At 51.3% G+C, this 17,039-nt stretch overlaps 1 protein-coding gene and 1 long non-coding RNA gene across 7 annotated transcripts in view; one reads left to right on the top strand and one right to left on the bottom strand.

Annotated features, from left to right (window-relative positions):
* The window catches only part of LYRM9 (LYR motif containing 9), a 91,977-nt gene that overhangs the window by 56,186 nt on the left and 18,752 nt on the right, over positions 1–17,039 (top strand). For 2 of the 6 annotated variants that reach the window (XR_813163.4, XR_813162.4), the window contains exons 1-4: positions 407–433; positions 10,801–10,943; positions 12,604–12,696; positions 13,591–13,835. Coding sequence is in view for 4 of the 6 variants with exons in the window: in XM_010815843.4 (XP_010814145.1) it covers positions 10,818–10,943; positions 12,604–12,696; positions 13,591–13,608 (237 nt within the window). In the remaining 2 variants the exon portion in view is untranslated. 6 annotated transcript variants of the gene reach the window in all.
* On the bottom strand, positions 6,990–10,803 carry LOC132343024 (uncharacterized). Its single transcript, XR_009491669.1, has 3 exons — positions 10,189–10,803; positions 9,097–9,552; positions 6,990–7,077 (listed from the first exon to the last, which is right to left on the bottom strand). It is a non-coding gene; the product is annotated as an uncharacterized lncRNA (long non-coding RNA).

The raw sequence follows: 17,039 nt of genomic DNA, 5'->3' as shown, positions 1-17,039 counted from the left end.
AATTCATATTCAGGAAAATGGGGGGAGACTTGTCTCTGAGGTGGCAAAAGCCAAAAGGAAGAGTGGGTGTTTCAAGAAGGCTGTTGCTCAGTCAACTCGGTCATGTCCAACTCTTTGAGACCCCATGGACGGTAGCCCGCCAGGCTCCTCTGTCCATGGGCTCTCCCAGACAAGAATCTTGGAGTGGGTTCCTATTTCCTTCTCCGAGAAGAAGGCTGTTAGTTGGATAGTTTTATTTTTTCACAAGGTGGGCTCGGATCGGGGAAAAGGGCACCCAATCCAGTTCCCTCATTAACAGACGCCAAGTCCCACGCGCGGCCGGAAGAGGGCGCTCGACGCACAGTCGCCTGGCGGGGGCGGTGCTCGGCAGCCGCGGGGCGCAGGCGCACTCGTGGCCGCCGCGGCTGAGGCGGATGTTCCCCAGCGGAGGCGGGTGAGCCGCTCGGCACAGGCGGAGGGCGGGAGCGTGGGCGGGCGCGCGGGGACCGGAGACACCTGGGGCGGCAGGGACGGACTGCGGTTGGGAGGCCTCGGGGCGTCCTCGACCTGGCGCGGCCTGTGGAAGACCCAGCGCCGCTCTCTCGACCCTCTGACCTCCAGAGAGCCGGGTTGTCCGGAGTGCGGCTCCCTGTACACGCCGCAGGCCTCGCGGCAGGGGCTGGCTGAGGGCCGGGGGTCGGAGGAGAAGGCCCCGGACTTCGGGGAGGGGGCTTGGGAGCGCCACGAGGAGCCCAGGGGTCTGCGGGCGCCGGGCCTGCTGGTGAAATGTGCCTGTCGGGCCTCGGTTTGCCAATTTTTAAAAGCAGTCACGGCCCCTGCGCGGCCCGAGTGCTCGCAGCAGCCTGTGAGCGCGCTTACCTCGAGTCACCTTTATCTACTCTTCTGCCTAACAGATCGAGCCCGTGGCCGGAACTCCTGCGCCTTTACGACTTAATCTGTCCTTTTGTTTGTTTTTACATGGCATACAGTTCACTCCCTTAAAGTGCACAGCTCAGTGTCTTTTTAGTTCAGTCACAGGACACAGGCCTCTCTCCCTACCTTTACCCAGCCACACTCTCCTTGTCCCTCAGATTTAATGTCCCTTTCTCAAGAAACCTTCTCTGACCCTTGACTGGGTGAGGGACCCCGTGTGCCAGTCTCTGGGGACCTGAATTCCACTTTGTGGTCTGCGTGTGTGCATGCTCAGTCGTGCCCCACTCTTTGCGACCCCATAGACTGTAGCCCGCCAGGCAACTCTGTCCATGGAATTCTCCAGGCAAGAGTACTGGAGTGGGTTGCCACTTCCTTCTCCAGGCGGGTCTTCCCAACGCGGAGATTTAAGCCACATCTCTTGAGTCTCCAGCATTGGCAGGGGGATTCTTGACCACTGCACCACCTGTGCATGCTCAGCTTCATTCAGTGCTTCCAGTTCTTTGTGACCCTGTGGACTGTATCCTGCCAGGCTCCTCTGTCCATGGGATTCTCCAGGCAAGAATAGTGGAGTGGGTTGCCATGCTGTCCTCCAGGGTATCTTCCCAATCCAGGGATCGAACCTGGATGTCCTGCATTACGGGTAGATTCTTCACTGTCTGAGCCACTGGGGAAGCCTGCACCATCTGTAGTATTTACTAATACTTGGGTTTTTTTTTTTTATTATCCTGTTAATGTGTAAATTTCTTGGGGTGAAGGGTCACCTTGATTGTTTCTGTAACTCCAGCATCTAGCACTTTATGAGTGCTTGATGACTGTTTCAACACACACATGTGCCTTCTGTGTGTCAGACACTGTGCTAAGGATACAGCCATGAACAAAATTACTCCTGCTCTTGTGGAACTTACGTTCCAGAGGGGGAATTAATACAAAGAGAAATAAATATATACAGTGGTGAAAAATGCTGTGAAGCAAAGTAGGCGGGACTGTGGTCAGAGAAGGTCTCAAGTGAGACTTGGATACACAGGTGGGTGAGCCACGTGGGTGCCTTGAAAGGTGGTTAGGTATGTGAAGGCCAGCAAGGAGGCCAGAAGGAGGAGGAGCAGGAGAGGAAAATGGTAAACTAGGAGCCTTTGGCTCAAGGGCCCTTGGAGACAAGCCCTGGTGTGTGTAGAAAGAGCTTGGGTTAAGAAGAGAGAGGCCCAGCTGTGGCTCTTACCAGGTTCTTCTGTGTGACCTTGAGCCTCAGTTTAAGTAGCCCCTTTGAAATACCCAGCCCAGTATCTGACATCTGGTGGCTGTGCCAGTTCCCTTCTTTGACCCTCGAACAGACTGGTGGCCTGTGTGGGCAAAGCCATTGGCACAAAGCAGTCCAGATATCACTAGATTGAGCTAAGGTTGCTGGTTGCTCTGCTCTGCAGCCAGCGTGTTCACCTTTTGGATGATGTTTCTGGTTTGCTTTTGGGGGATGACCTCGCCAGGTTCACCTCTAACTGGTGAAGGCCCAGGGTGGTTTGGGCCTACAAATGTGATGTTTGAGATCCTTTGAGATAGCACATGTGATAGAGCTGTGGATTCAGAGCGGAGGACCTGAGTTTGAGACCCGGCTCTGCCACCTGCTGGCTTCATGTCTTCAGGACAGTCCCCTCCTCCTGCCTTTAGTTCCTGTCTGGTAAGTGAGACGCCATTGCTGCTGCTGCTGCTAAGTCACTTGAGTCGTATCCGACTCTGTGCGACCCCATAGACGGCAGTCCACCAGGCTCCCGCGTCCCTGGGATTCTCCAGGCAAGAACACTGGAGTGGGTTGCCATTTCCTTCTCCAATGCATCAAAGTGAAAAGTGAAAGTGAAGTTGCTCAGTCGTGTCCGACTCTTAGCGACCCCATGGACTGCAGCCCACCAGGCTCCTCTGTCCATGGGATTTTCCAGGCAAGAGTACTGGAGTGGGGTGCCACTGCCTTCTACACATTTATTGAGATTTTGTTTTGTTCCCGGGCACTGTTGACTATGGAGGGGTAACTAATACAGTAGAGTCTCTGTCCCCCGGAAGCTCACAGACATCTAGGATCACAGGTAGCCGGGTAGAGTAGGAAAGGGTGAGATGTCCAAGTACCCGATGGTGCCAGACCCTGGCCTAGGCGTGATCTTTGCAAACACCTCCCTCACCCCAGCCCCGTGAGATACATACTCCATTGTCCAGGTTACAGAGGAGGAGGCAGAAGGCCAGAGAAGGTGAGTTTCATGAGAGAAGATGGAAACAGACTTCATCCAACCAGACTTGGATAAAGAACATTCCACAGAGGCTGGTATGTTTTTTGTAGGATGTGTCTGTGGGCGGCACTGTCGGGGCCAGACTGGAAGGAGAGAGTCTGATTAGGAGGCATTGTTACAAAGCTGGGAACAGAGGTAGTATCTAGGGAGGCTGCAAGGCTCAAGCGTGGGACGTGGGGCTGGAGCCTTGACCATGTCAAGAGAGACCAGAGGAGCAAGGGTTGTTCCATTTCTAACTTAAGAGAACGTGCATGCAAGCTGGAGCCCTGGAGTTGGGGGAGCAGAACCATTCTGTTCCTATATTGTGACTTTCCTCACCCCGAAGAATAATTGCATATTTAAACAATGGGCTGTTCAGGCTTAATTTAGCTTCTATCAGTGCTCAGTGGGGCAGAATTTCTGATTATTTTCTGTAGTTCCATTCTTTTTTAATGTATGACTTTTTCCCCCATTTATTTTTAGGTGTCTTTTTGTCAGGGCACAGGTTAGGGAAAGAGACAGTGGGGTTAAATGGGGCCAAAGCCCTATTTCTCAGAATCTCTTTTGGTGATATCATGCGGCTCCCAGGAAATTCCCTTTGTGACTTTGTTTTCCTTCTTTTTCTTTATTCTGTCTCATTCTCCTGTATTCTGTCGTCCCCTTTTGAAGAGTCCATAAACTCTTCAGAGTTTCCTAGGAGCTTTTTTGTTTTGTTTGGTGTCTCTCTGGTTACTCCTTTGGTTGTGTAAGTGACATAGTCTCAGGACTTGTGTTTTCATCTGTATGCAGGGGAAGCCGTAAATGAGGTTCTTGGGTTTCTGAAAAGCATGGAACAAGGGTTTATGGAGAAGGTGGAAAAATAGGAACTGGACATAGTATAGTCAAGCGCTTCCATGGATGCTGGGACCTGGTCTTGACGAGCCCTGGGGAGTGTTCTCAGCTGGGGTCCTTAGCACTGATCTGGACATTTGTACATGTCTCAGATGTGGACATAGGTGGTGTTAGGAGCAGGTAAGGGCATGGACTTTGGAATAAAATGGGCCTAGGTATGATTCCTCACCTGACCGTGTACTAGCTGTGTGGCCTCTGGCAAGTTGCTTACCTCTAGAGTTGGCAGTTTCCTTGTCTGTAAAATGGGGCTAATGATACCCAGTCCGTAAGACCGTTCTGAGGATACATGAGATAACACATGAAGAGCTCTCAGCACCTCCCTGGCACATGCCAATCACTCCCTGAATGGTAGGTGGTAAGACACGCCGTCAGCTGTGCAGAGGCCTTGGGGTAGGAGAGCCAGGTAACCCATCAGGTGCTCACCTCTGTGCTCCTGGGGTTGAGTCCAGAGTCGCACATGGGCTAGAGGCTCTGAATGGCCTTGCAGGAGTGGCTGGCAGAGCTTGCTGAAGTTCCTGTCTCTTTGTGCCCCATTTGTGCCTTGTATGTGATTGCTTCTGTGCTTTCGTTGTGGTGAATTGAACTGAATAAGAGACAGGACCTGGTACCCCAGAGATTGGGGCAGACTGTGACTCCGGACTGAATTAATAAAATACAAGACGGGGAAACAGACTTAAGCATAGTTCACGGGAAACAAGTTCCTTTGAGTCAAATGCCAGGGCCAGATGAGGGCTGGAGCATAGAAGGCAGTCTGGGTTGCGTTCCTTGGATTCCCAGGTAGAGGAGCTGGGAATTGCCCCATGAGCTCCAGTGCCCACGGAGCTGGTCAGAACACAAGCAAACTGTGGTTTTTCCCTCTGGAGTATGTTTAAGAGTGAGATGGATAGTGAGGGGGTGTGTCCAGAGAGGAGGGTGGGTGAGATGGGGGGGTTACAGCACTTTTCAGCGTGCTTATCTTGGAAAAGATAAGGCTGGGGGTCGGGGATGACTGACCTTGAATACTGACAGTCTGGACTCAGCAGTAGGTTAGGGAGACTTAGCTCCAAAAGGCAGAGCTCAGAACAGTGAGTAAAATTTTCCAGAGCAGGTCTTAACTCCGAAGTGAAAGGACTTCAGTGCACTGCTGAGAGGGAAGGAGGTGAGGGAGAAAAACTGGGTGACTCCCCACCAATAAGAAGAGATTTTTTGACACCTGGTGTGCAGAGGTTGCTTTCAGGGCTTTGGCATCCTGGTTTTGAAGGGTGACCTACTTTGCACTATTTCTGTTCATTCAAGTTAACACCTTTCCCCATGAGCCTGCAACTTTGGGTGTTTCTGTAAGTTTCTAATTCATTAAAGGCTGCAGGATGAGTAACCAGAACTCACTTCTGATTTGGGAAAAAGCTAAATAAATTTCACCTGATCTGTACTTTGATTTCAAAGGAAAAAAAGGTCTATTTTTTTCTTCCTCTAATTGAGTCGATGAAACCCACTAACGTCCCTTGATCTCAGTTTGCACCAAAAGCTTCCTTTAGCAGGCCATTCCTACTGTGGACATGTGTGCTCAGTCGTGTCCAACTCTTGGTGACCTCATGGACTGTGGCCCACCAGGCTCCTCTTATCCATGGAATTTTTCAGACAAGAAGACTGGAGTGGGTTGCCGTTTCGTCCTCTAGGGGATCTTCCCAGTCCAGGGATTGAACCTGCATCTCTCGTGTCTCCTGTATTGGCAGGCGTGAAAAGGGCATCTTGACTTACTGTTTTTTCTTTTGCTGCTCCTCCAGGGTCAGAGCAGGACCCGGGAGAGGGAGGTCATATCCGTGTGCTGCTGCCGTAAACCAGGCACGCGTGTCTCTTACTTATCCTCACATCAGCCTTGCCATGGTGTCGGACCCGCATGCTTCACAGTTCTACTCAGTCAGTACTCAGGGGCAGAAAAGTGGCCTAACTGTTGTTGGGGAGAGGGAGGATTCAATCTTGACACCCCTCTGTTGAGTGGCCACTGCATGCCAGGCACTGTGGGAGGGACAGAGGAGGCAGAGCTGGGAAGAGTGGGGAGTGTGGGGATTTGGTTGCAGATGGGGTAGAGATTGGGGGTTGATTGGGGAACGTCTTCAACACCCCGCTCCACCACAAACACACACATACTCGAGACCCTTGGGTTGGTTCTGTGGATGCCATTTAAGGATATCAAGCAATGGGCTCAAAGATGAGAGAATTTTGTTCTCAGAGGCTCAGTCTGGCTGAGCATAGGGAGGGACTGAAGAGGCAACAGTTGAGAAGGGTGTTGGGTTAACCCAGGGCTAAGGAGTCCTTGGAAAAGGAAAGGCCCCCTTTTCTCCAAGAACTTAGGGAGGTTGGGGCACTGGAGCTGGAGCCAGAGCCTACAACCCAGCTCCACCACTCACTGGCTGTGTGTTCCTGGGCACGTCAGCCCACTTTTCAGCCTCAGTTTCCACATCTGCCAAGTGGGATAATAATGCTTTTCATCAGAGGGTTATTGTAATACAACTTGCACTGTGCTTAGCGTCTTGGTTGGCTCTCAGGTGAAGATAGATTTTGTGGTGGAGGGGAGTTAAGGATACTTTGGTCTGAGGGCTTCTCTAGACTCAGTGAAGTAGGAGGTGTTGGTGACCTGCGAGAATTCCTGCAGATGAGCTGGAAGCTGGAAGAAGCCTGGAGTATCTGGGTGGGAAAGTAGGGTGTTTTTGCCAGAGGTGATGCCCGGAAGTACCCAGGCATGGAGGATCGTGCGGAAGGCGGCGGTCCTCACTTTATAGTGGGCAGGAGCACAGGACCGTCTGTTACCTTTGGACCGAGAAGGCAGGGAGGAGGCTGAGCTTTTGTTTTCTCAAGCTTGGAGAGTGCTTGGGTTTTGAGGTTCTTCACTCAGCAAGCACTGATGGAGGAGTCCACTGGGTGCCCAGGGCTGTCTTGGGCACCGAGGTGCCAAGGTGGAGGGCCTGACACAGTCCTTGCCCTCAGTGGGGTTTTGCTGGGCAGGGAGATGGACGAGAAAGCAGAGGGTGATTCCTGTACGTACAGCAGGCTGTGGGGAAACAGATAAGGAGGTGAGTCTCATTCCATGTGGGGGGTAAGAGGGGTAGGAGGAATTAACCAAAAGGAAATTATTGAAAGAGTGTTAGAAGCTCAGAGAATCAAGGGAAATCCCTGGAGAACTGGGCAAGGATCTAGACATTTCTGGAAGGCCAGGCAACAGGATCTTCCAGAAAAGTTCGAAGCAGGAAGAGGCTGATTCAGACCCACGTAGGGGTGCATGAACTCATCATCTGGCTCTTTGTAACTCTCCTCAAGAGCCTGTTTCCCAGGTGGCAGATACCCACGTGACCTGTGCCCAGGCGGCCTGTGCTCAGTGTGCCTGGTCGCTCAGTCCTGTCCGACTCTTTGTGACAGGCTGTCTGGAGTGTGCCATCAGCTCAAGTTTGCCTGGACTCAGTAGCGAGCAGTGGGTGATGTGTTGAGGGGTGGTGGGAAGGGGCCAGATCAAGAGGGGGTCTTGGAGGAAGGCAGTATGGAATTTATTCTATAGACCAGTGCTTTTCCAAAGTTCAGTACCGCTTTCATGACTCTTGGCATATCCAGATTTCAACTGCATCCTCACTTGCTTGATACATTTTTAAAAATCACTTTTCTGCCTGTCCATTTTTTAAACTGTTTTAAGCTGTGATACCTATGAGATTATGGAATTTTTTTCTCATTACACATGAAAATAAATATCAACGCATGACAATAAAAAGATGTTGGTCCATATACTGCTTAAAATATTTTCATCTTTGTCCCATATTTTGGGAAAAGTTGTTGTGAGTGATGGGGCTGGAGTGGACATCAGGGGCTTTAAGCAGGAGCATGACTTTGCTGTGATGTGTGTTTTGGAAAGATTCACCCAATTAATTGCAGAATAAATTGGCAGACAGTAGATTGCTGGGAACTCTTGCAGGTGTTGCCTGGGCTGTGATGAGTCTGAGCCAAGCATATGCAGCAGAAATAAGAGGGGACAGATTTGAGGGGTTGTCCAGAGGTAGAATTTGTTAGGATTCAGAGACCAGTGGTGGGCTTCCCTGGTGGCTCAGTAGTAAAGAATCTTCCTGCAATGCAGGAGACCTGGGTTCGATCCCTAGGTCAAGAAGATCCCCTGGAGAAGGGAATGGCTACCCACTTCAGTATTCCTGCCTGGAGAATTCCAGGGACAGGGGAGCCTGGCTGGCTACAGTCCATGGGGTCACAAAGAGTCGGACCCGACTAAGCGACTAACATGCACACACACACAGGCCGGTGGCGTGGGGGTTGAGGAGAAGGCAGGCTGTCTCTGTGACAGCTTTGGGAAGTCAGGGGTATCTCTGATGAGGCAGGGAGCCAAGGTAGAGGCTAAGGTCAAATTCAAAGAGCAGGATATAAGAAGTAAGCGTTCCTAGCCACAGGGTTTGACTACAGGTTTAGCAACGGTGATATGAAGTTCCTTGTGCCTTAAATAATAGCAAACCCATGCTTTAAATTAAATTAAAGCATTTTAAACTCTTCTGAGTGGACCCACACAGGCATTCTCTGCTGTTATTACGGAGAATGACTAAGTATTATAATTGAGCTGAAAATAATCTCCCGCCCATACTTGCTGGGTTGGTTTCTAAGTATTGAGTTTTTAAGTAATGTAACAAAGTTGCATTCTCTCCAAGTGTTAATTTTAAAAACTGCAGATGGTAACCATCTGTTACACGACTAGCATTTTACAATGTTTGATTAGCACTTTATATAGTTTGGGGAAGCCTGCCCAGGGAGTCTGCCCTGCCCATCAGGTTGGGGATTTCGGGTATGTCTTCTGTGGGTGGCCCTTGAGAGTCTCTGTCCCCACCATATGTGGTTCCCCTCTCTGCTGTGCTGAAGTGTGGCTAGTTGGACTGGCAGGTTGCGCCCTGCCCTGTTGGCACTCTTAGAGCTGGAGCCATCGGAGCTCACTGGGGACACAGGATGTGGGAGGGCTGGATCTCTCCATCAGTCAGGACTCTCTTGGTTGCAAGTGACAAAACGAACCCAAATCTAGGGGTGGGACTACCTTCAGGGGCATGGTGTTTGGGCTCAGGTGACTTCTTCAGACTTGGTGTCACTCAGGGTCTCAGCTCCGCCATCTGCCATGTGGCTTCAGTCTCAGGCTTCAAGAGGAGGCAAGATGGCTTCTTTGGGGGTGAAGTGCTCTCGGCATCAAGTCTAGAGTGGAGCCTTTTCATTCACCCCTGCAGAGGCGGTGAGATCTGCTCTGATTGGACCAGCTTGTCACGTGCCCATCTGCGAGCCAATCCCAGCGACCATGTAGATCAAGGGCTCTGAATGGTCAGGCCTGGAGTGGCGCCCCATCCAGACCTTGGGGGCGGAGACCTGGAAGGGTGGATCCCCAGTGGCTCATCCCAGGATGTTACCAGGTGGGAGGATGGGTGGTGGGGGCCAGCGGCCACTAGCCCACCCCACTGTGAGAGTGAGAGGCCAAAATACAAGGAGCACTTGGCAAATTTAGCTGTGAAGATAGACAGACATTGTTACCAGGAAGATAAAACGCTGGAAATGAAAGAGCCTCTGGAACTAGCTCCTTATAAGTTTCCTCTCCTAGTTTAGCTCCTTAGTAAGTTTCCTTTCCTAGTTTCCATAGATTAGATTTAGTGTTCTAGTTCTTTATTTTTTAGAGTGGGTGCAGGTTGTCTGACTTATTTTTATGTTACTTTTAAACCAAGGCCAGCCACTTAATCTTGGTCTTTTAGCTCCTCCATTTGGAACACAGTGAGCCTCTCTCTAAGAGGGGAAATCTGTGCAGAGGAGATAACAGGAGATAACAGATTCTATTCAGTCCAGTTCAACAAACAGGGCACGAAGTGAAGTGTTGGGGCCTGGGCCAGGCTCTGGAGGCCTGGCAGCAGGTAAGTCCCCAGCAGTGTGGGAAGTGCTATAACAGCTTTAGAAACAGGGCACTGCAGCACACCCCGCCCCGCCCCCCCCCCCCCCCCCCAAGCAAGGGACAGTCACAAAGGGCTTCCTGGAGGAAGCGACACTGAGCTGGCCCTGGAAGGACAGGCACGGGTTCCTCAGGTGGAGGAGATGGGGAAGGGAGCTCCAGGCTAAGGGGGCCGTGTGTGCATAGGCATAAGAGGTGACCTACTTGCTGGCTCAGGGGATCTGGGAGAAGATCCTTGCATCTGACAGTGGGGTGAGCCCAGCACACTGGTTCCAGAGCTCATGCTGGCATCAGTGTGGCGGCGGCTGGGGAGTGACAGGCTTCAGGCAAGGACATCAGGCAAGATGCTGTGGTCGAGGTCCAGCAGGATCCTGTGCGCATCTTGTTAAATTGCAGGCCTGGTTGTTTTGGGGTGAGAAGTGTTTCTAATTAGCTGCTGGTGATGTCGGTGCTGCCGGACCACACTTTGAATAGCGAGGCTCAGACCTCTGGGCATCTTCTCCACTCTCCACTCCATCCTCCTGAAGTCAGCTGGTTTCTCCGTGATTACGATGCAGGGTCTTCTCACTTGTTGTCAGTCTCCAGAAGAAAGACCACAGGATACAGCCGTGCCTCCCACCTTTGTCCTTGTGGGCCTGCTCGGGGATGAGCCTTCTGCAGGGCTGATGCCCAGCCTGAGCTCAGGGGCTCGGTTCCATGGGGATCAGGCCTCCATCCACACTGGGTCAAATACGCCTGCTTCCCAGAGTGCTAGGAGCTGGGGGCCAGGGCAGAGTATTGGCTGCATGCCTAGAAGTGATGCTGTGCATTTTCCAGGGACTGAGGTCTGGCGGATGGCCCCACTACCGGGGGCAGAGCTGGTCCAGACGCCGCTGCAGCTCTACCGATATCTGCTGCGCTGTTGCCGGCAGCTGCCCACCAAGGGCATCCAGGAGCATTACAAGCATGCCGTCAGGCAGGTGCGAGCAGGGTACCCTGGGCTTGGGGTGGGGGTGGGGCTTCCTGCGATAGGGGGCCCGTCACAGGGTTGGGGCCCACGGCAGTGGGCAGGGCTGGTCTTTCAGGTGGTGATGGTGTGGGCTGGTGGCATTTGAGTAAGAGCTACCGGAAAGCAGTGCTGGCTAGCCCAGCTCCTTCCTCTCTGGTTTCTGTTTAGGAAACAGCATGCATCATCTGGGGATACCAACTCTGTGCCAAGGCTTGAATAAGACAGCTGAATGGATAATTAAAATTGAGTGTGAGACATAACATCATTTTGACAGGCATTTCTGCCAATAATGCACAACCTGAATTTAATCAAGAGGAAACATTAGGTAAACCCAGACTAAGTGACCATCTACCGCTTAACCGGACTGTGCACACCGCATACGGCAGTGTCATGAAATACAAAGGCAGACGGCTGCTCTGATTTAAAGGGGACCAAAGAGATGTGACAACTAAGTGTCAGGAGTGATCCCAGCTTGGATCCTGGACCAGAAAAAATGATGATAAAGAAGATTACTGGGAAATTCATGAAGTTGAAATATGGACTGTAGATTAGATAATAGTATTATGTCAATGTTTCTGATATTGATTACTGTGGTCAAGTAAGAGAATGCCCGTGTTTACACGTCTGAAGTATTCAAGGATGAAGGGCATGATACCTGCAACTTTTAAATGCTTTCTCAGATTTTTATACAAACCTGTATAGAGAATGATAAAGCAAATGTGGCAAAATATTAACAGTTGGTGTTTCCAATAGGGAATTCTTTCACATTATTCTTACAGCTTTTCTGTAGATTAGAAATTATTTCCAAATAAGAAGTTAAAAACTGAAATGTATAGAAATATGTGGAAAGTGGAAAAAAAAAAAAAGGTAGCAACAGAGAGCTGTGGAAATATGGAGAAGGAGCAATTAACTGTCTGAGGGAATCAGAGAGGACTTCCTGGAGGTGAGCATTTGAGGTGCTCCTAAAGATAAATAGGAGGACAGGTAGGGTCAAGAGTGGCAGGTCCGAGGAAGGAAGGAACCAGTTCTTTTGAAGGGTCACGAGTGCCACACCAGTGAACCTGAGTCTCATGTTGGTCCTCAAAGGTGAACATCTGGCCAAAGCAAACAGCAAACCCACATTGCGCCACTTAAGGCCTGGCTGGTTTTTCCAAAGCCCCCCTCCCCACTTTCCTTCCGTCCCTGCCTGGCTTTCCAGCAGGGGCCCAGAGAAACTCTGTACTTGCCCGGGGAGAAGGCATGCGGTGAGCTCAGCCCACTGACAGCAGGCTTCTTGGGAGCAGCAGAGAGATGGAAGCGTCCCTTAGGCCCCTGCTGCCTGATAACCTTTGGACCTAGCTTGATTAGGGGGTAACTCAGGGCCAGTCTTCCCTTTCACGGCTGTCCTGCTGGTAGGAGCACAGGCTGTGTAATCAGTCTCGGATTCAGATGCTGCTGCTGTTGCGTTGTGGCGAGTTAGGGTTTGGAGCCTGTTTGCTCACCTCAGGGCAGGATCATCATAACTGTGTGTGGAGGGGTAAGAGCAATGTTGAGTACCCCATGCCCACCGCATGCCTGGCTGTCGACTGCAGCTCTGAAGCTGCCAGTCCTGATTTTTGCCAAGTCATTGTGTCTTATACTTAAACCCCCAGAGTTTCCGGGTTCATTCGGATGAGGACAACCCTGAGAGGATCCAGCAGATTATTAAGAGAGCCATTGAAGATGCCGACTGGATCCTGAACAAAGTAAGCCCTTGGCTCCTGTTTCCACCCTCAAGTTGGGAGTTGAGGGCTATAATCCCCGTGACCACTAGGGGTCGCCCCAGCCCCACAGTTGAGACTAATGAGTGTTTCCCTGCCCGCCCCCGACCAGCAGCTCCCCTCTTCCAGAAGACCAAAGGGGATGGCAGATGCCCTTCCCGTTGCAGTTTCTGCAAAGGGTTGCACATCCTCAGTCCCTAAAGGCAAACTTCTGCCTAATAATGCTGAATAAGTTAAGATGGGGCTACAGGAAGACGGAAGAGAGGAGTCTCCAGGCAACAGTAGTGCCAAAGCCGACAGCAGCCTTGTGACGGCTCAGAGAGGAAAGCTGGGTGGGTGAGGCCGGGTTACAGAGGAAACAGTCAAGTGTCTGTTTTGGTGGAGGCAGGAAGGGAGTCAGAATATAGACAGGCTTGCTGGTCCTCACACTTTGGTATTAGAACAGCCTGAGAGCTGGAGCATACCTCACCTTCCGGTCCTTCTGAATCAGATCCTCCAGCTGTTGGCTCTAGGATTCGTTTTTCAAACTCAGGTATCAGACCAGATGGTTTCTGAATGTTGTCTTCTAGAACCTGAGATTCTTTTTTTCTCCTCTGAATAAGACTCAGCTTGAGGAGAAGGTCGGACCCACCACAGTTTTCAGTTCCAGTGTTCCCGGTGTCATTTTTGTCCTCTCTCCCCAACTCCATCAGCTTCCTTTTCCACTGGTACCAAGTAGAGACTTGACCATCTGGTGCCTGCTGACAGGGTCCTGCCGCCTCCATGAAGACCCTGCAGGAGGCGGCTGAGGCCTAGTGACCACAGTTCTCAGGATTTCCCAGGTCCTCCCTTCCCTGCCGGTTTCCCTCACCCACTCCTAATGATGTCTCTGTCTTACAGTATAAAAAACAAAACTGAGACTCCAGGGCATAAGGAGTGCAGCTGCCTTGGAGACGCTGACATGGAGAGCCCTCGCTTTGCCCGGCCCTAGCAGCAGCAGCAACCATGCTGGGATATCCACTGGCCTGGTTGGCTGGGAGCAGGAAATCAGCGATAGGAGAAGCTTGTCATTTGCTCAGACTGCGCTTCCTGCCACATTTGTGTCCCCAGCGTCCTTCACATTTGCTTTTCCAGCTGGTGATGAGGTGAGCTTTGGGGAGAAGGTGTTTTCTCACTTGGCTCTGAAAGTGATTCATTTACTCTGGACGTCGTCGTTTGAGAGGCAGAGCTGGTGTCCCCTCACACAGCAGCCTGTGCAGAGGGCAGGGCGTGGGCCTTACAATCAGGCTGATCTGGATTTGGAGCTCAGCTCGCTGGCTTTTCAAGAGTGTTGGCTTCAAGTCCACTTCTTCCTTCGTTAGGATTAGATAAGATGAAATCAAAGAGCCTGACCCAGGACATGGTATGCGGTGGGGCCAGTAAATGTCCCTCTGAGGAAGCCGGCCTCTGACACTCTCGCGGTGCTCACGCGTCTCTCTGGCTCCCTCCACATCAGCTCTTAGTTCTCTGTGGGCGTCTTCTGTCCCTGCTTGTCACCCCAGGCCCCGAGCCCTCACAGTTGCACTGTGCCTGGTGGTCCACCCAGCAGCTGCTCTTCCTGACCCCGACCCTCCCAGCCCAGAGAGACAGAAGCCCTGGTCCTTGTCTTCGTGGGATCTGTCGTATCTCAGGGTACCGAAACAAAAAATGCCAGGGCAGCTGCAGTAGACACTGATGGGTTCAGGCTGCATGTGACCAGCCCTTGCCTACTTTGGCTCCATCTTAGAAGACGAGGGAGGAGGAGCAAGCAAGCAGTCGTGAGGGTCATCATGAGCCTGAAGTCCGTGGAGAAGGCAGACCTGGGTCGTGTCCCAGCTCCACACAAAGTGCTCTCGGGTAACTCACCTCGCCTCCTTCAGTCCCGGTTTCCCCATCTATCCTGGCAGTAATGACCATACTACCTCACGGGGCCACAGTGAGGAGTCATAAGCCCTAATGTATGCCAGGTGCTTCACCCAGGATCTGGCCTGGGGAGCCAAGGAGAAGGGAGCACCTTTTCAAGAGATTGAACCCCTTTTCAAGGTCACAAAATGACCAAGTTGGGTCTGTGAATGTACCAAACCCTCTAGATTTAAGAGGGGAAGGACAGCAGGGTGAGAGGGAGGAAGCGGGGAGGGCGAGCAAGGAACATTGGGGTGACTGGCTGGAGCGGGCGGAGCAGCGAGAAGATGCAAAGAGAGACCACACCAGTGGTGAGTGTCCCTGGAGGACTCCCAGCCAGACGATGCGCTTGCGATCACGTGACTTACAGTGACTCAGATACGCCCATGTGTGCTCAGCTGATCAGCAGATCATGAAGTAAATACGTCAGAGCTCTGGTGTATGTTCCCTGCTGTGTGCTGTCACGTTCGATGTTGAGGGTTAGAGGCAGGCAGACAGACAGCTGCCAGGAGGGATCATTCTTTCATGTTTTAATTCATTAATTGAAATGTCCGGTCCTAGGTAAAGATAAAATTTCAGAACTTGCATGAAGGTTGAGGCATCTCTCTTCCGGGTGGGATCTGCCCCAGTGGGAGACCTGCTGTCAGAGGAGGGGACCACGGGCCGCCTTTGCTGGCTTGGGGTGGGGGAGTGGCAGGGGGTGCCTGGCAGACGGGTAGTTTCACCAAAGGCTTGGAATAGCACCACTTGCTCAGGAAGCCCTGTGCTGTTCTGTGTGGTTGAGACATCGTGGACTGAAGAGATGGTTCTGCAGCCATCTCTTTATGTAATTGTCTCCTGTCTGAGAGTGAACCCCTTGAGGGCAGGGACCATATGCTGGTCAGTGCAAAATCTTCTGGGCCAGCTGTGTGCCTGCTGCCAAAATGGCGAACTTTAAGTATTTGTTGAATGGAAGAATGATAATCCAGGCAGACTGATGTGCTGCTTTTGTTGGCATGTTTATTGCTTTCTAATAATGGGGGATGCTGGGAGGTGGTGATTGTTTCTTGGCCAACCACTGATATATGTGTGTGTGTTCTTATCACGGATGCTCAAATAAAGTCTGATTGCTACTATGGAAGTAGTTTTGACTTTGAGAATCTCCTGAAAGGATTTTGGGGATTCCTTGGACTGCACATGGGGTCCATGGACTGCACTTGAAGATCACTGTCTCTCTGTGTAATCTGAATAAAGCAGAATACTAAGAGGATTTTTACCTCCTTTCTTGATACTATGGCTTTGTTACTTTGCCTAAGATTGTATTCCTTTTTTTTTTTTTTAAAGTACCAGTGTCATCTGATTGCTTTGCATTCAGCATTTAACATGAAGAAAATCTTGGAAGACATGATGTGAGGGGAAGCAAAAAACACCTTCGTCATGCTTAAGCTCAGTCTTCATAGAGGAAAGAATGTTTTTTCAGGTGAATAAGGGAGGCAAGAAGAGCATGCCAGATAGGAGGAGACGTACAAGCAAGGACAGGTTAGGGTGCTGAGGAGGGTGAGGAGTCTAATTGCAAGGGACAAGAGTACCAGATAACAGCATGAACGGGGCAGGAGGGAGGTCAGCAGTGGGGGTGAGAAAACCCACATTTGTTTGGAAATGGGAGCAGGTGAGACTGGTGATTCAGGAGGCCTGCTTTTGTCCGGTGGCTGAAATGAACAGGCATAGGGGTCTCAGGCTCAGCCAACCTCAAGGTTATGAGCCCTAGTCAGTTTCAGAGGTCTAATGAAGCTTCTCTTCTGCATTCATTGCTCAAAGCTGAACAAGAACAGCCTACCTCCCCAGATGTCAGTGAGAAGGGATCCACTCTCTCCACAGATGCTGTGTCTCCGTGGTATTGACAGCCACTGATAGCAGTTAGGAGGTAGACATAGATTCTGATGGTTTGGAGAACCTGGACCTTGGTGGCACTAGTGGTAAAGACCCTGCCTGCCAATGCAGGAGATGTAACAGATGTGGGTTCTATCCATAGGTTGGGAAGATCTCCTAGAGGAGGGCACGGCAACCCACTCCAGTATTGTTGCCTGGAGAGTCCCAAAGGACAGGGAAGCCTGGTGGGCTGTAGTCCATAGGGTCGCAAAGAGTTGGGCACAACTGAAACAACTGAGCATGACCTTGAATGAAGCTAAGTGCCTTCTCAAGGGCATGCCCCTCCTTTGGGACCCACTGCTATCCATGTAGACCCCTGAACTCAGACTGGGTGTTTATGGAGTTAAAGGCCTCGCTACTCGACCAATGAGTTCCGGAGGCAAGGATCATGACTTCAGTGCACGCGACAAACGTCTGTGAAGCCGCCACACTGCAAGGCCTTGTGCTGGGTGTTGGTGAAGGTGAAAGGTGCTCAGTTGTCCAGCTCTGAGCAAACCCCAACCCCCAACCATGGCGTTTGT

Source organism: Bos taurus, chromosome 19 (assembly GCF_002263795.3).
Source record: "Bos taurus isolate L1 Dominette 01449 registration number 42190680 breed Hereford chromosome 19, ARS-UCD2.0, whole genome shotgun sequence".
Lineage (NCBI taxonomy): Eukaryota > Metazoa > Chordata > Mammalia > Artiodactyla > Bovidae > Bos > Bos taurus.
The sequence above is the reverse complement of the archived record's forward strand: the minus strand, read 5'-3'. Positions and strand labels throughout refer to the sequence as shown.